We start from the raw sequence: 27,254 nt of genomic DNA, 5'->3' as shown, positions 1-27,254 counted from the left end.
GTCATTATCTCATTGTTGCATTTCATGCTCATGAGTCATGCCTTGTGGTTACAGAACAGAAACCTACTGGTGGACTTTGGTGAGATTCTTGAGGCAACAAAGGTAAGATCTGAAGGCTCGTGTTAAATGAGGGTGTTCTGATCATTCTCGTGTGTTCCACATTGCCTTCATTCAGCTTGCTCTGTTCCAGGAGGTGCCTCTTTTACTGTTCAAGTGAGGACTGTCAGTGAGCCCCACAGTGAAGGCAGATAATTTAAGAGCATGTGTACACGTGTGTGAGAGAGAGTGTGTGTGATCTTTTCATTTGACACATAATTTTCAAGCCCCTGCTGTGTGCCAGGCATTCTGATAGATGCTGGAGATACAGCAGAAAGGAGGATAGAGCCCCTGTCCACAAGGAGCTCGTAGTCTAACACAGTATGCATGGACTGGGATGGGATAGAGTAATATAGCCCTGTATAGTATAACAGAGTATAGCAGGGATTCATACGTGTACACAGGATGTCCTAAGTGCACCATCAGGGAGTAAACCCAGGCAAGGCTTTTATTTCCTTTGTATGCCCTGGTACAGGTGTACTGGTTTTCAGCCAGTGTTTGTTCAGATGGGCTGATTCACATGCCAGCAAATATGATGACCCCTGGGGAGTGCAGGGAAACCCTGGTAGCATAGTGGTTAAGAGCCACAGCTGCTAACCAAAAGGCTGGCAGTTCAAATCTACCAGGTGCTCCTTGGAAACCTTATGGGGCAGTTCTGCTCTGTCCTTTAGGGTCACTATGAGTTGGAATTGACTGAATGACAACGCATTTTGGGGAGTACAAAGTGTTTTGGGAGCCTCTAGGACAGTGGTCCTTAATCTTGGCTGCCAATTAGAATCACCTGGAGAGCTTTTAAAGTCCCCATGACTAGGATGTACCCAGGCCTCTGTGCTTTTAAAGGTTTCCCCAGGTGATTTCAGTGTTTATCTGAGGGCGAGAGCCACAGGTCCAGGAGTATCACAGCGGCATACTGGCAGTGGGATGGGGTACAAATTGAGTTAGGAAACACTTCCCAGGGGGGAAATGTCTTCTAGTTTATATCCCAGAGGATGGGTGAGAAGGCCAGTATGGGAAGGAATGAATGTTCTAGGTAGGAGGAGGAACTTGTGCTAAGGCCCTGAGGTGGCCTCTCCTTTCTTAATCTACTGTGCTTCTCTCCTTTATGACACTGCCTTGAATGTTTCTGTAAGTCTGTCTTTCCATAAAACAGCAAGATCACGAGAGTGGGAATGTGCCTTACTTACCTCAGTATCCTCTGCTCTTGGCACGGGAGCTGATGCACAATAGGGGTTCCATACATTTTCTGAATGAAAGGGACCAGGGCACTCCTGATGCCAAGACAGAGGGAATAAGTCTGTGAGAATATGCTCTGGGGGGTCAACCAGTGACATCTCAGCCTTCATCAATGAGACTTTCAGGATTTCTCCATAGGAAGGGCCTGGGGCAACAGACTAGTTAAAGGAAGAACTAGGAGACTAAGCTTGAAACAGGAGTTGTACAGCATTCCAGATATTTTTGGGCAACTGTCAACTGTTTTCTCAAGAATGGCTGGGGCAGGCCTGATAGTGATACTGAGGTACTTCCCCCTCAACCTCTAAGCTATTTTTCATCACCTTCCCTGGTGTGGGCAGCTTCCATTATTCCTCTGCTTCCTCCTAGAAAATACCCTGGGACCTAAAGACAGAACAAAATGTGTCACCTACAGCTACATCTCCCTCTACCTGCAGACATTGGAAATGTCAGTAGTGAAAGGCCTTACTCTTGGGCAAGTAGGCATCTTGAGCTGACGGTCCAGTTGACTTTATTTTGTATGGACATGCTTCATGGCAACCCTCTTAGGAACCTTAGCCTCTGGTTAGAGGGTATTGTGAAGCTGGACTTCTACCACTTAGGAAGGCTAACTAAGATTTTGTAAAGTGACATATAGATAAACAAGATGCTGATTGGCCTCTGGGTCAAGTCCCAGCTTCTCTGAGCAGACCAGTTATTGGCAAGCCACTTAACCAGTTGTCCTCAGTTAGCTCATCTATAAAGTACAGACAATAACAGTAATGCCTGTGCTGCCATCCTCATGGGCTTGGTGAGTGTCAAACATGATGATAATGTATTTGAAAGTGTATTGTTAACTATAAAGTGTTTTACACATCTGAATTGTTAGTTTTATTCTCTTGAGGCCTTTAAGATGATTCATTAGAACGATATTAGCAGAAGGAACATGGTTTATTATGTTACAAATAAAAGAACTAGGGTTAACGTGGGGAAGGGGCGTATTATTCCAGATTCCCAATCACATATGGTTATTAGAATTACTTTTAATATTATGGCATAGGAATCTCTTTTTTCTACAAAATTTAATTAACTCAGGCAAATCCAGTGGAATGAAATAACCATCCATGTTTTACGCCTCTGCATGTTTTTCTCGTTTAATCCTTGAGTGAAAATCATCTGGCAAGAGGAAAGTCTATATCTCAAGAATGAAGGTTATTTTAAAAGTTGTGCTTAAGGAGAAAATTAGCCAATAAATTATATTTATGATGTTAGTGAAAGTGTGCCATGAGTTCAACACATTTGAAATGTAAATTGTATGACTTAATTATTAACTTCATTTTAATATTTTCCTAACCCTGAAAATAGTTGTGGGCCATTTTAAAAGTGTTGCGTTCCAATCAGGAGGAAGCCCTGAAGCTTTATTTGAATTGATTAAATAGAATTATTCCTTCTGTGAATTCGGGAGAGGCTTTAATGTAAAGAGAACCTTGTCTGTAGAAGTTATAGTTAACAGGTAGAAGAAGCATATGTATTCAGGGGCCAGCCACGTTTAGCGAGAGCACCTGAAGCTGACTGACCTATTACCATTAGGCCACTGGACTGTTATCAAGGAGAGATAACACGTTAGTAAGGAGTGAACAGAAAAAATAGGAAATAGCACACAAGTCCCACCATGACTTTGGCCCCGCCCGCCTCACCAGCCACCTCTCCTGCTCCTCTCTCCCTCCTTACACACTGGAAACACTGAACTGCTTATATTCCCACCTACCCATTCTGTAGTCCCAGGGGGGTGCAAATGGCTAAGCACTGAACTACTAATTAAAAGGCTGGTGGTTTGAACCCCCCTCCAGAAGCACCTTGGAAGAAAGGCCTGGCAGTCTGCTTCTGAAAGATCACAGCTTTGAAAACCCTATGAGACAGTTCTACTCTACACACATGGAATAGCTTTGAGTCAGAATTGGCTGGACAGCAACTGCTTTAGGGTTTTTTTGTTGTTGTTTTACCCATCCTATTGCAGGCCTTTTACCTCTTGCTCATATAGTTTCCTCTGCCAGGATTACTCTCCTCTTCTTTGTTGCCTGGCTAGCTCCCCTTTAGGATTTAGATCAGCCATTTCTGTTAGAAAAACCTCATTGAACTTCTCCAGACAAGCTGGCTGGGCTCCTTTTAAGTGCTCCCGCAGCACCCTGCAGAGACATCTGCTACCATTCCTACCACATTACATTGAAATTATTTGCATCTATGGATCTCATCAGAATCTCTGGGTGGTGCAAACGGTTAACGTGCTTGGCCGTTAAAGGAAAAGATTGGAGGCCCAAGTCTATCCAGAGGCACCACGGAAGAAAGACCTGGTGATCTGCTTCCAAATAACCACTGATTGAAAACCCTCTGGCGCACAGTTCTACTCTGACATGTATGGGGTCCCCACAAGTTGGAGTCAACCCCATGGGATCTGGTTTGGTTTGGGGCTTGAAATGGAAAGCACAGTGTCCAGCACCTAAATGTTGGTAAGGAAATTAATATTTATAGGGTACTATAGGGTCTTTTTTTCCAACGAGTATAGGGTCTTAGGAGCCCTGGTGGTACAGTGGTTAGAGCGCTCAGTTGCTAACTGGAAGTTTGGCAGTTCGAATCCACCAGCCGCTCTGCGGGAGAATGAAGTGGCAGTCTACTTCCATAAAGATTATAGCCTTGGAAACCCTATGGGGTAGCTCTACTCTGTCCTGTAGGGTTGCAGTGAGTCAGAGTTAACTCAACGGCAGTGGTCCTACTGTGTGCCAGAGGGCATTAGTGGTTCAGTGATAGAACTCTCACCTTCCATGTGGGAGACCCAGGTTCGATTCCTGGCCAGTACTACTCAAGTGCAGCCACCACCCGTCAGCGGAGACTTGCATTGCTACGATGCTAAAGAAGTTTCAGCAGATCTTCCAGACTAAGACTGACTAACTTCAGGGGCCCTGGTAGACAGTGCTTAATTTCTCATCTGCTAACCAAAGTTTTAACCAAAAGGTCAGCAGTTCAAACCCACAGCGGCTCCATGGGAGAAAAGACCTAGCAATCTGCTGCCATGAGGATTACAGCCTAGGAAACCCTGTGGGGCAGTTGTGCTCTGCCCTATAGGGTCGTTATGGGTCGGAATCCACATGATGGCACACAACAATATCCTAACTTTAAAGAAAGTCCTGCTATTAATTTTGTCCATAAATCTGCAAAGGAGATGTTATGATCTCCACTCTGCAGGCAAGGGAACTATGGCTCTGAGTAGTAGTGGTTGGAAGCGGTAGAGCCAAACCTATGCCAAAGTGTGGACGCTTTTCCAGTACTTAGAGGTCACTCACTCATCAGTGGGACACAACATTCCATTCTTTGTGCAAATCATTGCGATCTAGCCATGGCCTTGTTAAAGCAGAATTTAAGTGCCAGGACCCAACGGGGTAGGACAGACTTTCCTTGTCCTTTCTAATAAGTAATATGCTTTTCTTTCCTCCCAATTAGTAGCTCTCATTTAAAATCTGAAGATGAAGGCAGAGTGGCTTTTCCTCAGTGGACAGGTTTGCACAAAGCATGTGATTATAGATTTCTCATAATTAAGTCAGGCCATTTGGTTCCTGGCCGTAGACTCTCCACAGTCTCTGAAGCTGGACATGTATGCGGATTAATTTCTAAGTATATCTTAAAGGATTTCTTCAGCTGCTGTGGCCAGCCTTGCCCCAGCACTAATATGATGGATGGGGTAGAGATGACACAGTGTCTGCAGTGATGGAGTCCCCAGGAGTGATTAATAGTGTATATATTAGGCTGTTTCTGATGCCCTTCCTGGTGTTAAATGTGTGTTTTTTTCCCTCTCCAGCTACATGTTTTACCTAAAATGGACTCTTTCAGGGGCTGCCATTTGACTGCACGCTCCACATGCAAAATTTCCCATCCTGGCTTGGGTGACCTTGATATGATTTTTAGGAGACTCAGTTTTTTTCATCTATAAAAATGAGGTTGGTGATTCCTACGTCTCAGGGTTGCTGTCATTGGGAACATTGACTGAGAAGCAACCATGAAGCCATGTCTTGCAGTTCTTAGCACATAGAGGGATTTTGGATGTGCTCATATCCTCATGAAAGAAAACCAAATGATGGGACTGCTTTCCTACATTTATCTCCTGGCGTACTGCTGTTATTTGATGGTAAATAAGTATGAAGTGCTATTATTATCGTTTATGGAGGTGGCTAACGGGCTGATCTCCTTGACTCTGCCTGGAAAAACAGCCAGACACACCACAGAACACTTGATTCTGGTCCAGTCAAAGCTGTTGTCTTCGGGATCGTGACCAACTGGGCTTCTCGTTTAGACAGCCATCATGAAAAAGAGAAACATTTGTCCTCAAATCATACTATTCTTAAAGCAGAGCCCAGCAGCATCAGCTTTCCTAGCAGTTTCATGGTTCTCTTTTTGTCTTTGCAGGCTGTGACCCAATTAGAACTTTTTGGGGACATGTCAACCCCTCCTGATATAACCTCTCCCCCTGTAAGTATGCACTGCCTTCTGAGCCCTGCCTCCCCTCCCCATCTTTTGTTAGTCTTACAGTGAAGAGAATACGGGCTTTGGTTAAAGAGGCCAGCTAGTGAATTTCACCTCTGACTCTTTTAAACTGTGTGACTTAGGCCAGTCAAATAGCAATCCTGAGCCTCAATTTTCTCTGGTATTAAAAAAAAAGGGGGTTGGGGGAGAGTGGGATTATGATTATAGACCTCTGTGTTTTAAGAAATAAATGAGACCATGCATTCAGCAATGACAGAACATTTCCTGGTTGCTTACTATTACTCTGGGGATTGGGGATAGAGGCATGAATGAGATAAGGTCCCTGCCTGCAAGGAGCACGGGGTCTAGGTAGGACTATAGGAAAGAAGTGCAACATGACAACAAACATGAGGAGGCGTTTGTCAGCACCTACCCAGCGCCTGGCACACACTAAGTGGGTAGACAGTCAGTTCAAGGAAGCATTTTCTCCCCTGCCCCTTTCTGCCCTTCTGCACCCTTCTTGCCTTCTTTTCTCTCCACCCCCTGCCCCCCGCCCCCAACTCCTTTATATTTCCTTCCTCCCTTCCAGTATGCCCTTAGCTTCACAGACTGTGACCTGGTCTCACTGAGCTGCTCTTGAACTTTGGTTTCCCAGCCACAGTTCTAGGGACAGAGATTGCAGGGAGCCCTAATCTGAAAAGAAAGGAAGAAAACAGAGTCAAAACCAAAGCCAAATAGCATCCCAATGCTTTGAGAGCTAGATGCATTCAAGGGCAACCCTGCAGCCTCTGCAAAGAAAAGAGCCAAGCTGGTGCTGCCAGCCCCTCCCTGCCCATTCCCAGAGGTGGGTGGAGAGCAGTCAGCCACAGCTGCACCAGCTGAAGCCGTTGGGAGGGGGCAGCTCCTCTGGGCACTCTGCGACTGTGCAAACCGAGCTATGGTGCTATGGTTCACTGGCGAGATGTGCCTCAGAGAGAAAAGGCTGTGACCTTACCACTGAGGACAGATGGCATGAGACCCTGCTGTCCACAGCTGCCACCAGGGAATTCAGACAGAGCTGCCCTGTTCACAGCACCTGATGCCCAGCGAAGCCATGAGGAAGGGGACAGCAGCTTCTGTCCCCAGGGAAGCTGGACACCTCTAGCAAGTCTTATTCTCTCCTCTATCCTGGGGCTAACAGCTTCATCCCGGGCACTCGGCATCTAAGAAACACAGGGCGAGAGAGCTGGAAAGATCTGAAGAGGTCTTCTAACTTTATCCCCTTCATTTTATAGATGAGCAAACTGAGTCCCAGAGAGCACACGTGACTCACTCAAGGTCACATAGGGGAAAAGAGAACGGCGCTGACTTGTGTTTAAAAGTGCTTAACGCAGCAGCTTATGGCTGTATTTCTGGCCCTGAACCCAAGAGCAGCCCAAATGGGTATTTAATAATCCTCAGAACAATGCCATTCGTCCCACAAGCTGCTAGTCTAAAAATGGCCTTGTCTAATTGCCATGGTTTCAGGATTAATTGCTTGCCCCAGTCTATTCCAAAGGAAAAAAAAATAAGGATATTTATGGCATCGAACAAATTTATTCTCTGTAGGCAAAAGGTTGCTGTAAACTGGTGTGGACATTTAAAAAACAAATCAGTACTGATGTTTTTACTTCAGTATTCCTCACCCTAACCACCAGTTCATGAAGGAAACCTTTCTAGAATTCCAGCACAGGCCAGGAACTGTAGAGTTTTCAGCTACTTAGGCATTACTTTTGGTTGTCTTATTGAAAATAATTTTGTTCTTTTTGCGAGTGAAAATTCAGGCAAAATTCTGGGAGCCTCCAAGATGCAAGTCTCTGGACTCCAGTTACTAAGCATAGTTTGTTCATTTAGTCAGCATCTGTTTATTGATGGTGGTTCGAGTGGCAAGCCCTGAGCAGGGCACACAGTAGGTCCTGAGTGAGTGTATGCCAGTTTGAGTTAACCACCTCTAAAAGGAGAAAGCCAGATATTATGAGATCATTTGATGACCTGAAAATAAACTGTCCAAGAGGCAGGGTCTTAAACTAAATAGCCGTGATCCCAGCCATGGTTTACTGAGCACCTTTTATGTGCCTAGACATGGCACCAAATGATTTAAGTGCATGATCTTTTTTCATCTTCACAGCAGCTCTAGAGTAGGTATCATTTTCCCCGTTTTGTAGATAAAGTTTATGTAACTAACCCAAGATCTAAATACTATCTAAGTGGCCTGGACTGTGGCCCACTTCTTCAGTGCCTTTCCTCCCTGTAATTGCTGCACCTGCCACCCCCTATGCGTGCCGATTGCTGAGCCAGGTCTCCCTCATGCATCCTTTGCCTCTTTCTGTCTAACAGACTCCTGCAACTCCAGGTGATGCCTTTATCCCGTCTTCATCTCAGACACTCCCGGCGAGTGCAGACATGTTTGGTTCTGTACCTTTCGGCACTGCTGCTGTACCCTCAGGTAAGCCGTCTTCAGCCAACTTCCCTTTCTTTGGGCCTCCATTCCTCAAGAGAGAGGAATGGTTGACTGAACCTGCTGCCAGAGTCTACCAATACACCTAGGGAACCTCACTTCTTTCCTTCGGACTCTTGATGTGACACTGAGATGCTTTTATTAGGGCCCAAAGCTCTGCTGGCTGGAAAGCAGTCCTCACCTGGGCGTTTTAAGGTTTCAGGCTACTCAAGTGTATAACTTTTAGGAGCTTGGCACACACAGCCTGCCTGCAAACAAGTGCAAGTCCATTTCCTCCTTCCAGCTCAGCCAGAAGAAGAGGAAGGCAGCTCTCCACAGGCCTCTTGAGACCTGTTGGATAGAAGCCATCTGCCTTATTTGGTGTTGGCTTAGGTAGTGGAAGATACCCCATCAAAGGGGCAAACCCAAGGGATGACAGTGAACCACTAACAGTGAATTGTGAGGGCATGGGTGCTTGGTGATTTACAGAATATCTGTTCTGTTTTCCAAATATTCTTTGAAACGTATATAAACTTATACAACAGGAGCACTATATATATTATAGCAGTCTTTCGGGTGACTTAGAAATTGGTAGAATACCATGCATTTTAACTTGTTTCCAAGGCAGTAAGCTGCGTGTAGCTGGGTCACTCTTGACTTGAAAACGACCAGAGGTGGTATTAAACCAAAAACCAAACCTGCTTTCATCAAGTTGATTTCAACTTATAGCAACCCCATATGTTACAGAGTAGAACTGCTCCATAGGTTTTTCTTGTCTATAACCTTTGTAGAAGTAGATTGCCAGGCCTTTCTTTCATACTACCACTGGGTGGGTTCAAATTGCCAACCTTCATGTTAGTAGCCAAGAGCAAACCTTTTGCACTACCCAGGGAACTAAGGTGGTATTAAACCAAAAACCAAAACCAAACCCATTGCCTTCGGGTCAATTCCGACTCATAGAAACCCTATAGGACAGAGTAGAACTGGCCCATAGAGTTTTCAAGGAGTGCCTGGTGGATTCAAACTGCCAACCTTTTGGTTAGCAGCCGTAGCTCTTAACCACTACGCCACCAGGGTTTCCAGGGTGGTATTAGTTCTGCTTTTATACGGGCAGGGGACTTAAAAAGGTTTTTTTTTTTTTTTTCCTTTAAGCATGTATTTGAAATCTGTGGCTTCATCTTTCTTCCTCTACTTTCTTTCTATAAATGGCATATAGAGTTTGAATATTTTAGAATACAAATCTTCTTCCATTTTTTTCTATAAATAATTGCTTTTAATTACATAGTATTAGAAGCAAATTCTTGCCACCAAATATAAACCTTGCTTTTATTCAAAGTAAATTAAAAATTCATACTCTGTTCTGAAATAGTTATAGTTATTCCTCATGAGCCAAGGGATCGTTTTGAACTTTCAGAAGGAACAGAGCGTGGCAGCCACTGGATATAACTTACAGTTTAAAATCTGCAGGGAACCTAGAAGTTTATTTAATTGCTAAGCTTCCCAATTGAATCTGTTTTTCCCATCTCTAAAATGGGACAGTAGTGACTACTAGTTTCCCTTACCTAAAACATATACTGTATTAAAATCTCTTTGGGAATAGTGTAATAGTATTGTCATTTTGAAGCCCCGGTGGCACAGTGGTTAACAGCTTGGCTGCTAACCCAAAGGTCAGCAGTTCGAATCCACCAGCATCTCCTTGGATTCCCTACGGAGCAATTCCACTCTATCCTATAGGGTCAGTATGCGTCAGAATCGACTCGATGGCAACAGCATTGTCATTTGAAGTAAGAATAACTATTTTCCATCAGAAATGCACTACTCTTCTGTGCTGTTAGTCTTGTGTTCCAAATGTCCATGCCTTGTATCTATTATTGAATCATAAAGATACACTAGAGTAGATGATGGGAACTCCAGGCACTGAACTTAAGCTATTCGCAGCTGTGTTCATTTCACAAATACTCACTGAGTGCCTACTATGTGCCGAGTCCTGTTCTGGACGCTTGAGGTACATCAGGGAGCACAAGAGAGCCTGCAGAGAGCTTACCTTTCCTTGTGGAGACAGGCAGTAAACATAAAAATATGTAACTTATGTTGGAGAGTGCTGAAAAGCAGTTGCTGTCCAGTCAACTCTGACTCGTGGTGACTCCCTGTGTGTCAGAGTAGAACTGTGCTCCACAGGGTTTTCAATGGCTGATTTTTCAGAAGTGGATTACCAGGCCTGTCTTCTGAGGTACCTATGGGCGGACTTGAACCTCTAACCTTTCAGGTAGCAGCTGAGCGTGTTCACCATTTGCACCACCCGGGGACTCTGGAGAGTGATGAGTGGTATGGAAAAAAGAAAAAATAGAGCAGAGCATGGGACTTGGAGTCTGGGCAGGATGGTAGGTGTAGCGGCAGGTTGTGGGCAGGAGGCTCATGCGATGGTGTGATGTGAGCAGAATGAAAGAGGTGAGAACAGAACCAGGCAGGTGTCAAGGTTCAAAGTATTCCATGTGGTGAAATGAACTTGGCCCTTTATATAGATGAGAAGTGGGGTTAGGTGTAATCTTGCATCTGTTCTAGTCCTGAAGTTTGATTAAACACTCCTCAGGACCTGGCTGCGTCATCCACGGCACTGGTCTCGACCCCAGCCTGTGCCAGGTGAGGGACTTGGAGGTCCCAGTTTTAGTCTTGTTACTTGACCAGCCATGCTGCAAACTATGGGCAAGTCACTTCCTTGAATCCAGACTCAGTTTCCTTAGCTGATAAATAAAATTGATCGATTCCTTACGAGATTGCAATTTTTAGAATGTGAGGAAAACTAATTTAAATCAACATATTTTTGCTTTCTCTACTTAAGTTATGCTGCTGAACAAAACTAGACTTCGGTTGGTGTTGAAGTATCTGCTCTTTCCTGCCTTCACTGGCCTTAAAAATCTGTGCAGCTATTGAATCTCATTCTCCCTGTCACTTGTTGTCCAGGCAGTGACAAAGAAACTAAAAAATGAACCGGGCTGTGTAGTACAATGGGCCAGCTGCTGCGGGCTTTTGAATCTGAGAGGTCGGGTTAGAATCTTGGCTCTGTCATTTATTTATAAGCTTCAGTCTCCCGGGCAAATTACTTAACCTGTCAGAACCAGAGTTTCTTCCTCTTTATAACTGGGTGGAAAATAATACTTTCCTTACAACAGTATCATGAGGATTAAATGAGAAAATAAAGTTAAGTGCCTTGAAAAATGCTGGCACATCGTAGATACTTGGCGTGGAAAGTGCTGCTGTTACTGTTATTTCTCTGATTCCTAATGTAGAAAAAAATATTTTGTATCCTACCTACATTTTTTTTCCTTTGACTTCTTGAAATTAAAAAAAAAAAAAATTAGAACCCAGGCATATGCATGGAATAAAGTTTGTGTCTTCAGCCTTTTGACAGTTCATGACAGAGACAGTCTGGGTCATGTGGAGGATATACTAGACACGAATCCAGGCTCTGCCCCTTACCAGTTGTGCAAGACTCAGCTAAATCTCTTCTGAGCCTCGGGAACCTTATCTAGAGAATGGGGATGGTAAAAATTCTACCCCATAGAGTTGTTATGGGGATTAAACCAAATCAGTTGCTATCCAATCGATCCAACTCATGGAGATCCCATGTGTGTCAGAGTAGAACTGTGCTCTCTAGGGTTTTCGGTGGCTGATTTTTTGGAAGTGGATTGCCAGGCCTTTCTTCCAAGCTGCCTCTGGGTAGACTCAAGCCCCCAACCTTTCAGTTAGCAGCTGAGCACATTTACCCCAATTTACACCTCTCAGGGATTCTAATTATGAGGATTACATGTGTTACTACATGAAGAAAACACTTGAAACAGTGCCTGGTCGTGTTTACATAAGTAAAGCCTTGAACAAATGTTCACTGCCATGTTCTGCAAGAGCCTGGGCTCTGCCACTCATAAGCTGTGTAGCTGTGTTAAATCATGCCTCTTGGGGCTGCACTTTCTCATATACAGATTAAAGAGATAACAATAACAGCTACCACAGAGGCTGTGGTTGCAACGATCAACTTCACTAAAATGTAAACTCCGCTAGGGCAAGAATTTTTGACTGCTTTGTTCTTTGCTGCATCTCCGGAGTCTAACACAGTGCCTGGCACCCAGTAGAGTTATATTTGAATGACTGAATCAATCAAATAAAATAATGTAGGAAATAGGTGCCATCCAAGTTCCAAAGTTCAATATAAATGTTAGGGAGAGTCCCATAGTTTTTAATGTTTTTCATGTATTTATGTCTGCTTTTTTTTCCCCCCAAATAATGGAGGTATCCTCAGGTGCTAGCATCTGGTTATAAATTACAATTTTCAACACTTTTTCAAAAATCTAACTGCAAGGCAGTAATGCTGTTGTTTCCTTTCACTTCCCAGAAAGGAGATTTATGATTGATCTGAACTCATGGCATAAACAGATGCTCCTTGGCACCTCCTCCCTCCTCCATGGAGCATTAATGAGTAAACGGTTAATAAGCTGTTAAGTGGCTGCAGTGACAGCCACCAAGTGGCTCCCCTTGTCTGGTGGTATCACAGTCCTGCCACTGAGGTGTCCCATCAGGATGCTCGTGATGCCATGTGGCTGAGAGCCTTAGCTCAGAGGCCACAGGACTAGGGAGGATCCAGGCTGCAAGGACCTTGCCCTCCCAGGAAAAGAAAATGAGACCTGCAAGTTCCCCGACGTGATACCCAATTACCCTGCGCTGCTTCTTTTTCTTTGAATGTTGTACTTTGGTCTGGAGCAGATGGCATGAAGCCAGGGAGACATACTAATAGCTCTCTCCAGAAAAGTGTGCATAGCCCATCTGTTAGTTGCTAGTGAAAAAAAAAGAGAGAGAGAGATGGAGGGAAAAAAAACCAACCTGCCACTAACAGGAGAATCATCAGAGATCAGAGCACTTATGGGACTTAGAGTTAATTGCACACTTGGAAAAATGCAGTACAGGCATTATTCTACTATGACTTGTTCACCTTCTTGTCGGGCCTTTTGTCAAGTCTTAAGCATTTACAGAGCACCTGATGTATGTCAGGAACAGTGCTAGGCATAGAAGGGAGAGAGAAAAAATAAAGAGTTCCTGCCAGCAGGCATAGAAGGGAGAGAGAAAAAATAGAGTTCCTGCCAGCAGGTGGCTCATAGTCTAACAAAGGAAGGCAAAATAACCAGGCAGTTTCCACCCAGCATGATTACCACCCAGCACGATAGGTGCCATGATAGAGATGAACACCAGGGACTCTGGACACCCAGAGAAGGAGAACCAATTCAGCCGAGAGGATGGGAAGACTTCCAGTGGAGGTGACTCTGAACTGAGTCTCAAAGAGCAAATAAGGTCGGCCATGTGAAGAAGTGGGGAGATGGCTTGCTAGGCAGACAGACTAGCGGAGACATAAGAGAGCAGGATGTTGTTTGCAAGGACTGGAGGTTAAAGAGCAAGTAAGGACAGGGATTGAAGATGGTGCTGGAGAGGGAGCAGGGAGTTAAAGGGCAGATGGGTCTGAGAATTACGGACTGAGCATGAGCAAGGCACCCTGACCAGGATTTCTCTGGCCTCACCAGAGTTGTTGACATGACCCATGACATGAAGACCAGTGCCACAACACCAGCCCATCATCCCCTTAAAAGTTGCTAAGATACCTTGCATCCAGCCCTCCTCTTTTCTGACCTCACTGCAAGTGTACCTGCAAAGCCAGCTCCTCCACCCTCTGCTCCTTGGCCTGGTCATTTGTCTCCCAGAGCCAACTGCACATGCAAGTGGCCATTGTGTGCCCTAAGGAGGATGGGAACACTGGAGGCAGAGTCTGTGGTGTGCTAAACAATCTGATGGCCAGACCAGGCCCATTGAATGCACTTAAATGAGAACGTGGCCTTGGGCATCTGGGCAAGGCAATGTGGTGCAGAGGAGAGTACCAGGTTTGGGAGCAGACGACTTTCATCAAATCCTGACTCTTCCTCTTGCCAGCTGTATGACCCTTAGCAAGTACTTTTTCCCTCTGGACACCGATTTCCTCATCCCTAAAATGTGGATAATACCTACCCTGCAGGGATTCTGTCAAGATGTAAAGCTCCTCGTACTGTACCTGGCACTTTGTAGGCATTTAGTAAATGGAAATTATTACTGTTGCTATGAAAGCATGTATCTCGTGTACAAGGAATAATACAGCACACAATTATCATAATAGTATATTATGTACTCCCTCTGGAACTCTGCAGTGCCCAACCTGTGCCACTGTATTGGGTGCCCTGTGTGGACAATAACCTCTAGAATTTTTAATCTCTAAAATCGGAATGATAATAATACAGAAAAAATATAGTAATACTAATATCTATCATTCATTGCATGACTTACCTATCAAGCAAGATATTAAGTACATTATAGGCTCTATTTCCAGTTCAAATCATAACGCTAGTCACTAAAATTGACTTAATGTTTACCGTGTGCTGGTTGCAGGGCTCAGCACCTTAAATATGTAATCTCAGTTAATCCTCAGATCAACCCAATGAGATAGGAGGTATTTTATGCCCATTTTACAGCTAAGGAGACTAGTGCTTTAGAGAGGTTAAAAAGCTCTCCCTAAATTATATAGATAACAAATGGCAGTTTGGAGTTTAACCTTGGCCTCTAAAATTCCAAAATTCTGAGTCTTATTCACCTTGCGCACTGCCTCAATGCTGAGGAGAATATTGTAACCTGGCTTTATAACAAAGAGACTGAATCTTAGAGAACTTAGGCAGTTGTGAATGCTCTAAGGCTAGCAAGAAGGAGAGGGAAGATTCAAACCCAGGGCTGCCTGGTTCCCAGTCCTCTGCCCTTTCCCCTGACAGCCATATTGATTTCAGAAGGCTTTAACAACTGTAGGAATACTGTTAATGATCCTCCAGGTATCTGCATGGTTTGCTTTCTCACTGCATTGTAGCTTCTGCTTTATGAATCACTTCCTCGGAGAGGATTTCCCTGACCGCTTCCGACTCCTCCTCCAAACCACCTAAAACAACATCACATCTCTCTCTCTGGCTCTGCCTGCCACCCAGCCTTCTGTAGTTTTCTTCATCTCACTTAGCCCAGCCTGACCTTTATTTTGTCTTCTGTTTGTTGTTTGTTTTCTGTCTCCCCCCTAACCAGTGCACGCACACACACATGCATGCACACGTGCACACACACACAAAGGTAGCCTTCACAAGGGCAGGGACTTTTGCCTTATTCACCTTTGTATCCCCAGTCCCTAGCACACGGCCTGGCACTTAGAAGTTTTGCGATACATTTTTGTCCGATCACTTGAATCAGTGAATCATTCTTTTCCAGGATGCCTGACTCTTCTTTTCTTGTCCTTGCAGGTTATGTGGCAATGGGCGCCGTCCTCCCATCCTTTTGGGGCCAGCAGCCCCTTGTCCAACAGCAGATCGCCATGGGTGCTCAACCACCAGTCGCTCAGGTGATGCCGGGGGCTCAGCCCATCGCATGGGGCCAGCCGGGGCTCTTCCCTGCCGCTCAGCAGCCCTGGCCAGCTGTTGCCGGGCAGTTTCCGCCAGCTGCCTTCATGCCCACACAAACTGTTATGCCTTTGCCAGCTGCCATGTTCCAAGGTCCCCTCACCCCTCTTGCAACCGTTGCCACCACGAGTGACTCCACCAGGTCAAGTCCGCAGACCGACAAGCCCAGACAGAAAATGGGGAAAGAAATGTTTAAGGATTTCCAGATGGCCCAGCCTCCACCAGTGCCCTCCCGCAAACCCGACCAACCTTCCCTCACCTGTACCTCAGAGGCCTTCTCCAGTTACTTCAACAAAGTCGGTGTGGCACAGGAGGCAGACGATTGTGATGACTTTGACATCTCCCAGTTGAATTTGACCCCTGTGACTTCTACCACGCCATCAACCAACTCACGTGAGTTGCCCTTCATTCCAGACGTAAAACCGAAAGAGTGTGATGCCTGGTATCTGGAGTCATGAAAGTCATCTCAGTTACATTCAACTCATCTCAGTTATATTCAACTACTACTAATGATAATAAAACCATCCATTGCCATCAAGTCAGTTTCCAACTCATGGCGACTCCATACGTGTCAGGGTAGAACTGTGCTCTATAGGGTTTTCAATAGCTGATTTTGGGGGACTAGATTGCCAAGGCTTTCTTTTGGTGCCTCTAGGTGGACTTGAACCTCCAAACTTTTGGTTAGCGGCCAAGTGTGTTAACTGTTTGCACCATCCGGGGACACTAATAATCACTACTAATAATAGTACCAACTATTAGGTACCGATCATAATGTATGCACCTTCTCCATAGGGTTTATATTTATTATTTGAATACTCATAACAATGTTTATGACAAGTTTTATTAGATCTCCTTTACAGATAATGAAAATGAGGTGCAAAGAAGAGGACAGTAGAAAAAGCAGCAGAATTGAATACAAGTCTTTTACTTTTCCACCATGTTAATCTGCCTCTTATGTTTTTGTTTGCTCATTCATTCAGTCATTATCCTTGCATATGACACATAGATTTTAATATGACTTGTTAAAATTAAAACGAATGGTAAATATAAAATTTAAAAATTTCTAGGAACAGTGATAAAAATTTAGAATAGAAACTTTAAGAAAAAACTTTGGACAGACATGGAGTAGCCATAAGGTTTTATACAACTGCTATAGTTGAAGTCAGATTTTGCCTGAAAGCTTCTGGTAGTCAATGAGGAAAAATGGTGTAACAAAAGACTCTGGACTGGTAACCAGAGATCAGCATAATTACTTACTGGTTTTGTGTCTTTGGAGAAGTCGTTTTAATTCAGTTATCCTGTGTAAAGCTAAAGAGGTCCTTGGTGGTATAAACAGTTAAGTGTTCAGCTACTAATAAAAAGGTTAGTGGTTCAAATCTACCCAGAAGTTCAAATCTACGTCAGAAGAAAGACCTGATGATCTGCTTCCCAAAAATCTCAGCCATCAAAAACCCTGTGGCATGCAATTCTATTGTGAAACACATGGGGGCGCTATGAGTTGGCATAGACTCAAGAGCAACTGGTTTTATGTCTAAGGCTAAGGATTATTGAAAGAATTTAGTGATACAGGTACTTAAACATTGTATACCCTACAAAGTTTTAAATGTTACTATCATCATTATCACATATTAAGTGGTTTTGTAGAGTCCTGGACCGTGCATCTAGCTTTGGCTCCTCCACCACAGCTGTGTCTATGAGCAAGCATGTAACTTCTCTGAGGCTCAGTTGTGTCATCAGTAAAATAAGTGAATTGACTTGGATGAGCAGTGTGCCTTCTTCTAGTTCTGGCATTCAGTGATCCTACCTTAAATCATGTTTCTACTGCAAAATGTCTGGAAAACAGTAATGTGGCAGTTCAGTTAGAATCCATCCACCTTTGAGTGTGTATATGTTTGGTTGGCACAATTGGGTGAAGGTCTTCTGGTGACTCAGCCTGTGCCTTGACAATCAATAAGGGGAAAGAAAAGGCTCACGGTACAGTGAGTTTGGCGTTTTCATTACTGTCCCAGAAGATACGGCTCACTGCACGGCCAATACTATGAATTGTCAAAAAAAAAAAAAAAAAAAAACCTAATGTTAACACAATTAGATTGTGTCATTTCAGCCAGGTTCAGAAATGCTCTTCTGAAAATGAATGCCTTCTATGTATATAAACAGACTTCTTTCACTCAGGCCATATGATCTACATAGTGGGACATCTTTATTAACTCTTAACTCACAGAGTTTCCGTGGAGAAAAATGAATAAAAAATGAAATGCTGCAGAAATGACAGCCATTTATTAATAAGCAAGCAACTTTTAAAAACCAATGCCTATCATCCAGTGAGCTTGTATGCCAGCTACAAATAAAAGGGGGAAGTTTAAGCTCTTTGAGGACAGGAGACATGTCCTAGTCATTCCTACACCTTGCAAAATGCTAGCATAGTGCCTAGCACATGGAGGGCATTTGGGAAAAGGTAGAGAGAGTGAAATGAACTAAGCAAAGGCTGCTCAGTTACTGATGGGGTTTAGATCAATGTTTTGTAACTTCGACACTACTGACACTTTGATCCAGATTTTTTTTTTCTTATGGAGGGATATCCTGTGCATTGTAGAATGTTTAGTGGCATCCCTTATCTCTCTACTCGGTAGATGTCAGTAGCACCATCCCCCGCACACACAGTGGTGACAACTAAAAAATGTCTCCAGACATTACCACATGTTCCCTGGGAGTGAAATCTCCCCAGATTGAGAGCCACTGCTTCAGAGTATTGAGGTATTCTATAAAACTTACTGGAGGTTGAGACGCTTTCATAAATAGACTCACTCATTATACTTCCTGTTGAGTTCACTGAATAAGTGTGTGCAGCAGCATACCTGTCAGAACTGGCAGCTCAGCCTGCGTTCTCAGACCTTAGTAAGCAATAAACCACTTCAAACAAAATCCAATTAAGCTAGCATTTATTAAGCACCAAATGTCAGGATGTTTTCAGATAGCTTATCTCATTTAAATCCACTATAACTAATTTGTTCCATAATCATCTCATGAAACAAAAACAGGCTTCCTTTCAAGTTTTAAAATAAACATAATGTATTTTAAAGAAAAATGTGTGTAACCAGTGTTTATTGTCCTCTTATCCATTGTTAGTGGAGTCTCTGAGTAGTGCACACAGTTAAATGCTTGACCACTAACCTAGAGGTGGGCAGTCCTGGAAGTCTGCTTCCAAAAGGTCACAGCATTGAAAATCCCAGGGAGCAGTTCTATTCTGCACATGTGGGGTCACCATGAGTCAGAATCGACTGGATGGCAACTGATTTGATTTTTTGGTTTTATCCATTAGTATGCCTTTCAGAATGTTTTCAGTAGAAGATTTGTTGGACCAAAAATGAGTCTCAGACAGAAACAGAAAAGCACAGTTGTACTAGAAAGCATCAGATAGACCTGGGTTAAACCCTAGCACTGCTGTTTCATAGCTGTGTTAACCCTGAGCATGTCACTTCACCACTTGGAGCTGTAGGGTTTTCATTTGAATATGTATGTATACACACACACACACACGCAATGTTGTGTTGCACCATTGTTTATATTAGAGAACATAATGAATGGGAGGTGCTTAGCACAATGTCTTACTCATTGGCACATAATAGTGTCATTATTTTAAATACAAGTTCACCCAGATAAAAGGTACTCATCAAGTTCCATAATCATTCACTGATAAGCAGTCAGATTTTCTAAATTCTGAAAAGCCAGGACAGGGAGGCCTTATCCGTGGCATCTGAGATTCGGCTGGCTACTAAATGAAGCCTTGCCGTACCCTCACTGGGGGCCGAGCCAATGACCAGTGTTTCCAATGCCAAGTTAGAAATTACTGAGAGAAGATGAGTTTCTGATAGCATGTTTGTTATAAATCTCTGGAACAGATGAGATGAGGGGGATGTGGGAGGGTCAGTACAGCAAATAGACACCATATACTCTGAGGAATAAAGGGCCAGCTGTGAAACTGCCATCAGCTACATCCATCTTCACAGATCATCCACACAGCCCAAAAGCCACAGTGCAGTGGGAAAAGACCTAGGACACCTATTCTGCATTCAATCAAGTATTTATTAAACATCTTCTGTGTGACAGGATTCAAATCCTGGTTCCACCAGTTACTAGCTAGGTGAGCAACTTAGCAACCTTCACTTTCCTTCTGCAAAACAGGAATGAGCCCTACCTCAAAGACTCTTTATGGTGATTAGAGATAATGTCTGTGACATTTCTAACAGTGTCTGACAGCTAGAAGCCACTCAGTAAATGGCTATCACTGCTCTCTTGTTAACATAATTGTGTGATGTGAGAGAGGAAAAGAACACCATAGCCCATTGGTTCTCAGATTTGAGCAGGCATGAGAATCAACCTGGAGGGCTTGTTAAGCTAGTTTCTAATTCAGTATTTCTAGGTTAGAGTCTGAGAATGTGCATCTCTAAAAAGTGGCTAGGTGATGCTGATGTTGCTGGTCTAGGGACCATTCCCTGAGAATCACTACCTTAGCATCAGAGAGGACAAGTTCCATCCATATGATCAAGCATGTGAGAAGACAAGATAAATGTGTACACAGGAGCAATTCAAACGTTCAACTGATTTATCTTGTGATAGGAAAGGAAGCACTGTGATTTGACTCGTAATATAGCCAGATCCCTGAGCTTTCTTTGGGATATACATGGTTGCAGTCAGTCACTTAAAACTTTCTTCTTTCTTTTGCCTGGTCTCTGTGTAGCTCCCACCCCAGCCCCCAAACAGAGCTCTCCATCCAAATCATCTGCGTCCCATGCCAGCGACCCCACCACAGATGACATCTTCGAAGAGGGATTCGAAAGTCCCAGCAAAAGCGAAGAGCAAGAAGCTGTAAGTGACTGGTTTGTTGTTTCAGTTTTGTTTTTCCTTAAAATTAAGACTCCCAGATCTGAAACGGACAATGCATGAGGAAACCTACCTAGAAAAGAACGCTGACTCAGACTCTTAAATTCCAGAGCTCTTGCTGAAGAGGGCTTTATTTTATGTTCAAAGGAGCCAGCTGAAAAAAAAAAAAAAGTCCTTTTGTTAAATTGTTACTACCTGTTCTTGCTTTTGTGGGTGTGGCATCATCTAACTGGAGCTGCTCCCCCTTATGAGAAAGCTGATTCTATCTGCTGCATGAAAATACGCCCAACTGTCTTATGTTTTCAATTGTTGAAAAGAAAGGGAAAAAAAGTGTTATCTTCTTGTGTTCTAGCCTGATGGATCACAGGCCTCATCCAACAGTGATCCATTTGGGGAGCCCAGTGGGGAGCCCAGTGGTGAGCCCAGTGGTGATAATATAAGTCCACAGGCCGGTAGCTAGATAGCGCAGGTCTGGGTAGGTATCTGTCCTTTTTATCTCCTTCCCCCTTAAGCCCTCTGCTTTCTCTTGTGCTTGTTCTTCATGTCCGAAGCCACATTCCCGACATTTGCACCATTTTTCCTGCCTGAGCTGTATTCCCAGTGTTTGCACCATCGCCCCTTGCCTGGTGTCTGTTTTCCATCTCGTTTTTCCTCATGGATGCATGACCTTTGATGTATACGGGGAGGTAGGGATGGGGGTGAGGAGGAATGGGGAATGGTCATGTGGCTTTGTTAATTGATTACGTATTCTGAGTGGGTGTGGCTTTGTTAATTAATTACATATTCTGAGTGGGTGGTGGGGGTGCCATGATGCATGATTAACACTTCCTTAATGCGGATTTAGTTTCTGGAAACAGTAAGATTCCAAGATGGATATATTATACCCACCCTGATAATTTCTCAGTGAGACGTGGTCCAGATGCTTTACTCCTTTAAACAAAATGTCACCGCATTTGCCTACGCTCCGCAGACATAAAGAGGTCATCCATCAGACACACTGAGAACCCAGACTAAGACGTAAAAACAAGCAGGGATTGAAACAAGATTGATTCAGATGTAAGATTATGGAGCCCTTTTTGCCTAGTTGTATGGTGGGCCTTCGCACCTTTTCCAAAGTGAAAGTGAAATCCAAAGCCCAAAGACAGGTAGCATTGACATCTGAGGCTCTACGGTTTGCACCTGTGCTGCAGAGTCTGGCTGCCACGGAGTCACTTCAGATTCCATCAGCACCTACTTTGTGAGAGGTGTACTTACATTTATCAGAAGTGGCTTTTGGCACTTGAATTTCAATACATCTGATTCGATGGAAAGAAAGAGGAGCTGATGAAGAGAACCTTCTCAGGAGACAGACGTACACCTTGTTACCCAGACGTGATTTCTAAGGTCACTCCTTGACAAATGTGTTCAATTTTCAAATACTTTCCTAGTTTTCCGTAAATGTGTAGGACTGCAAAGCTGTACACACAGAACTTCTTTTCATAGTCCTGGACAGCGTGGTCAGAACCATTAAAATGGTAAATAGTTTTCACTGTTCATAAATGGATTCTGAGGCTAGCCCAGCATCATTCTCAGCCCATGCATAAGTTATTCTGACGGTTATTGAAAGCTGATACACTGTTTTCAAAGTGCATTCTGTTAATAGATTTTATGATTAAAGAACTTAACATACTGTATATTTTGCCACATTTTATATCGGTATGATGGCACATAATAATACATCCTGCCATTCAAAACCACACAATACCCATTTAAAAATTCAGTCTTGCAAAGCTATTTGGGGAGCTGGTGAATTAAAGGCCAAGTCAATGCTCCAGGAAAGAGAAAAGTTGGGGATTATGGGCAGACTCATTGGGAAGATTCCCCCTGAGGTTTTCTACTTCTTGCATATGTTGTGTTTCATATGCTCAACCTTGCCTTAAAAACCTGATACATGAACTAGAGGTGACAAGAGTCATTCATCAGGATAACAGCAAACATCATCCTAAAATTGAAGTTCTTCTAGAAAACAAAGATGACTTACACCATTTGCAGATCAATGTGTCAAGCCTTCGCTTTTAGGCAACTGTTCAGCTTGAGACAGTCATATAAGCTGAAGTGTTTCATGCGGCTTCAGCCTGTTCCACATTTGACACTCAGTCCAGGGCCCCAAACCACAGCTCGGTGGTAAATGGACATGGCATGGTATAGTGGGAACAGCTCAAGATTTGGAACTTGAATTCACATTCTGGCTCAGCTACTCAGTAGCAGGAAATCTTGGGCAAGAACCATAATTTCTCTGAGTCTTGGTTTCTAATCTGCTAAGTGGGGCTTTTTTATCCATTATATTAACTGTGACAGCATACGTTGAATCTCTAGCACAGAGAAGGACATTCAGTACCCAGCTTAAAAATCTTCAAAAATTAAGATTGCCTGAGTTCAAATCCAGGCTCTACCACTTACTGGTTATGTGACCCTGATGAGATTTCATGATAATTCCCTAACTTATTTTCTTCATTTGAAAAATAAGGATAAAAATAACACCTGCCTCATAGAGTTATTGTATGGACTAAATGAAGTGATATATGTGGAATTCTTAGCACAGTATCTGGCACATGGAAATCACCCAATAGATGCTAGCTGCCATAATCACCATCACCATCAGCCATCATCACCATAAAAATCACCAACATTCACCATCACCACCATCATCATCATCAAACATGCTCAATAAACCTTGATTCCCCACCACCTTGCTTTTTAGGCATTTAACCCTCGTAAAGTTCTACCACAAGTACCCAGGCCATTGGCTGGGAGGTTTTGCTTTACACTTTTTATCTTCAAATGATTAATTTTCAGTATGCCTCAAAAAAGCTTTTGGGGGGCGGAAAAACCTCGCTTCTTAGCGCTTTGGCTTGCCCTGTTCCATAATCAGAACAACCTAGTTTGGACCTCGCAAGCTACGAAAAAATGATCAGTCTTAGATTCACATGTAAATTATAATAAGTACTTCCCAGCTCCAAAGGAGGACTGGATTGTAATCTTTAAGGAAACAGTTTTCTCCCTTTGAAAACTTAGCCTGGCAGTTTCACAACTCCCTATCAAGAACTGCATGCCAAAGGCTGATGCCAGCCTAGTAGGCATATCCACAGAGACACCCACAAGAGAAGATCCTTCCCAGATCCTTCCATCAACAGCAGCACAAGCCCCGTTTGATCTTTCTGTCTCCACCCCATTCACCCATCCACCCAACCGGAAATTTTCTGACTACAATTTCTTAGTGCCTTTTTGGTCATTCGGGTGAGGGATACCACACAGAGATAGTTACAGCCATGGCTCTATTTTCTCCTCTGCCTTTGTACAGTTGGGAAGCAAAGTCCCTTCCTTCTTATCACCCTTGGAGCTATTATCTCCAGCTGGTTTTTATTAGAAATACACACGTGATTCTGAGTAGGTAGGGGTGACATCTATTGATAAGTTAAAATCCATATCGCACCATAGTAAGAGAAAATGGACAAAATCCACACAGATGGGAGCTTCAGGGCCAATCTCAAACAGCATTTCTGTTTTAACAATAAAGAGAAATATCTTCAATTATTTCACTTTTTTTCCCCCTACCCTCTCATCTGGGAGCATCACATGTCTTTGAAAGACTGGGGATAACAGGGGCAAAAAAGAAGCAAAATATTATTATAACGGCTGGTGTGGGACTGGCAGGTAATTTATACTTCACTGATGTGTTGCTGGAGCAATTTTAAGGGTGAAATGTTAGCTTTTGAGGAGATGAAAGAAAAATGAAAATATTTATTTGGTTAAATGACTAAGTAAATAAACTGCCTATCAGACTTTCCCAGCTGTCAAGTCAATGTAGCATCTGTAACAACAGGGAATTGTTTGATCTGTCTCCCTTAGTAACAATAGATATTGCTATAAATAATAAGCTGCTGTCATTTTTTTAATACTGATCTTCATAGTGGGAACCCGAGACACAAAGTATTACCTGATGGATTTCTAGTGTTCATGGGAAAAGAAAGCTGAACTTCAGATGCTTGGAAGGAAGAATCTTTAAGAAAGAAAAGAAGGAAGGGGGAGGAAGGAAAGATGTGGAGTCAGGGGACATGGATCTGAATAATTATGTTTACTAAGCAGGTGACTTTAGGCAAGCATGTGACCCTCTAAATCCCAGTCCCCTTCTATGGGTAAATATGAATAATTGTCAATAGCTCCCTCCTCAGGCTGTCCTGCGATCAAATGAGATCATGAATGTGAAACTTCTTTATAAACTTTGTAAGTAAAATACACATATTTAGGGTTATTATTACTATACTGTTTTTAAATAGAATCAAACAACAAAGCTTAAAACAAAAACAGAAAATCATCTGCTCATTTCGTGGACATAGAACTCAGGGGCAAGTCTAGCCTAAAATTTTGGAGGAAACAGTATCCCACTTCCGCAAACCCTTGGGAAGAGACACCATTTGGAGTCCTCCAGCTGGAAAGCCCTTGGAATGTTCAGACAGGAGATAGGAAGGACCTGACTGAGGGTAGTGGTGACTGGGATGGAGAGATAGGCTTGGCTCCAAGAGATGTTTAAAAGATAAATCAGGAGAGGCAGAGCCAAGATGGTGGAATAGACAGACGATTCCGGCGAGCCCTCTTTACAACAAAGACCCAAAAAAACAAGTGAAACGAGTATATTTGTGACAACCTGGGAACCCTCAGCTTCAAACTCAAGCTTAGAAAATGAACTGAGGGGCAGGGGGAGGAAGAGACGGTTCAGAAGCAGAGAGGAGTTACCGGACCTGAATCGCAGGGAGCCCTCAGGCACCATTCCCGGAGCCGCAGTGGTGGGCTGTACTAGCGTTCGGCTGCAGTTTCCTCAGGGAGAAGCAGCCAGCCACACAGCCCACTCACACCTCCTGAACCAGAGAAGAACGGCACTCTCGGCAAAAGCTAAACACTTATGTATATTTTACCACACCCCCCCACCCCCAAGCCAGCTTTAGCAGCTGAATTCCCTGGGCCTGAGATAGGCACTGCTGAGCACCTAGAGCCATTCTCCCAGCCTTGGGGAAGGAAAAAATTTGCAATTGGGGAAAAGATAATTTGCTAACTCCACTAACCTGGGGAGCTCAGGACAGAAGTGGCTCCTGTCCAGGCATAAACAACCCATGGACTTTGAACGCCTTCCCTTCTGCATGGACCTGTGTGGGCCTATTTCAGGAGAATAGGCCCTTATTGGCAGACTCCAACCATTTCAGCTGTGTAGTGGAAAGGTTACCCAGCCACCTGCGGCAGGGGTCCTAGGATAACTGGTACCTCCCAGTCCTTACAACCAAAAACGTTGGGTGCCCATGGTCTGTCTGCAGAACCCACCCTCCTGCATGCTCTAGGGAACAGGGCCGCGCTTTCCTCAGAGACAGTCGGGGGTCAGTTCTCAGCCCTCTGCCTTATTCAGACCATGACCCCCTGCTGCAATCAGATACTGGTATATACGCCAATCACCCCTGCCCCTCTAAGTCTGTAGGACAGAGCCTGTACCACACACTTGATGATCAGCTACCTGGAAACCTGAGCTGAATTCATACAAGAAAACTGAATGGACTCTTAGACTTATATACCTGATAACAGCTCTAGCCATCTGGGGACAGCACGTCAGAGCTCCAAAGCGAAAATGATCAAGCTAGCTCACTCAAGCAACCCATTTGGGTATACAAAAACAAAACAAAGCAAGAAGCTATGACACAGTAAGCAAGCATAAACTAATACAATAACTTACAGATGGCTCAGAGACAACAGTCAATATCGAGTCGCACAAAGAAACAGACCATGATCAACAGGCTCTCAAAACAAAGAATCCAGAGATCTTCCAGATGAAAGTGCATTCCTGGAATTACCAGATGCAGAATACAAAAGTTTCAAGACATCAGGAAGGAAATGAGGCAATACGCCGAACAAGCCAAGGAACACACAGATAAACCAATTGAAGAAATTAGAAAGATTATTCAGGAACATAATGAAAAGTTTAATAAGCTGGAAAAATCCATAGATAGACAGCAATCAGAAATTCAGAAGATTAACAATAAAATTACAGAAGTAGACAACTCAATAGAAAGTCAGAGGAGCAGAACTGAGCAAGTAGAAGCCAGAATTTCTGAACTCGAAGATAAATCACTTGGCATTAATATACTTGAAGAAAAATCAGATAAAAGAATTTTAAAAAATGAAGAAACCTTAAGAATCATGTGGGACTCTATCAAGAGAAATAACCTACAAGTAATTGGAGTACCAGAACAGGGAGGGATAACAGAAAATACAGAGAAAACTGTTGAACATTTGTTCACCGAAAACTTCCCTGATATTGTGAAAGATGAGAAGATATCTATCCAAGATGCTCATTGAACTCCACATAAGGAAGATGTTAAAGTCACCAAGACATATTGTAATCAAACTTACCAGAACCAAAGATAAAGAATTACAAGAGCAGCGACAGATAAATGAAAAGTCACCTACAAAGGTGAGCCAATAAGAATAAGCTCGGACTACTCGGCAGCAACCATGCAGGCAAGAAGGCAATGGGATGACATATTTAAAAAACTGAAGGAAAAAAATTGCCTGCCAAGAATCAT

The 27,254-nt window shown here is 43.5% G+C and overlaps 1 protein-coding gene across 1 annotated transcript in view; it reads left to right on the top strand.

Annotated features, from left to right (window-relative positions):
• The window catches only part of DAB1 (DAB adaptor protein 1), a 474,069-nt gene that overhangs the window by 429,887 nt on the left and 16,928 nt on the right, over window positions 1–27,254 (top strand). The window contains exons 11-15 of the mRNA XM_049879376.1: window positions 55–102; window positions 5,761–5,823; window positions 8,173–8,281; window positions 15,613–16,161; window positions 20,507–20,634. Of these exons, the coding sequence (XP_049735333.1) occupies window positions 55–102; window positions 5,761–5,823; window positions 8,173–8,281; window positions 15,613–16,161; window positions 20,507–20,634 (897 nt within the window). The remainder of the gene's footprint in view (window positions 1–54; window positions 103–5,760; window positions 5,824–8,172; window positions 8,282–15,612; window positions 16,162–20,506; window positions 20,635–27,254) is intronic.

Source organism: Elephas maximus, chromosome 3 (genome assembly GCF_024166365.1).
Source record: "Elephas maximus indicus isolate mEleMax1 chromosome 3, mEleMax1 primary haplotype, whole genome shotgun sequence".
NCBI lineage: Eukaryota > Metazoa > Chordata > Mammalia > Proboscidea > Elephantidae > Elephas > Elephas maximus.
The sequence above is the reverse complement of the archived record's forward strand: the minus strand, read 5'-3'. Positions and strand labels throughout refer to the sequence as shown.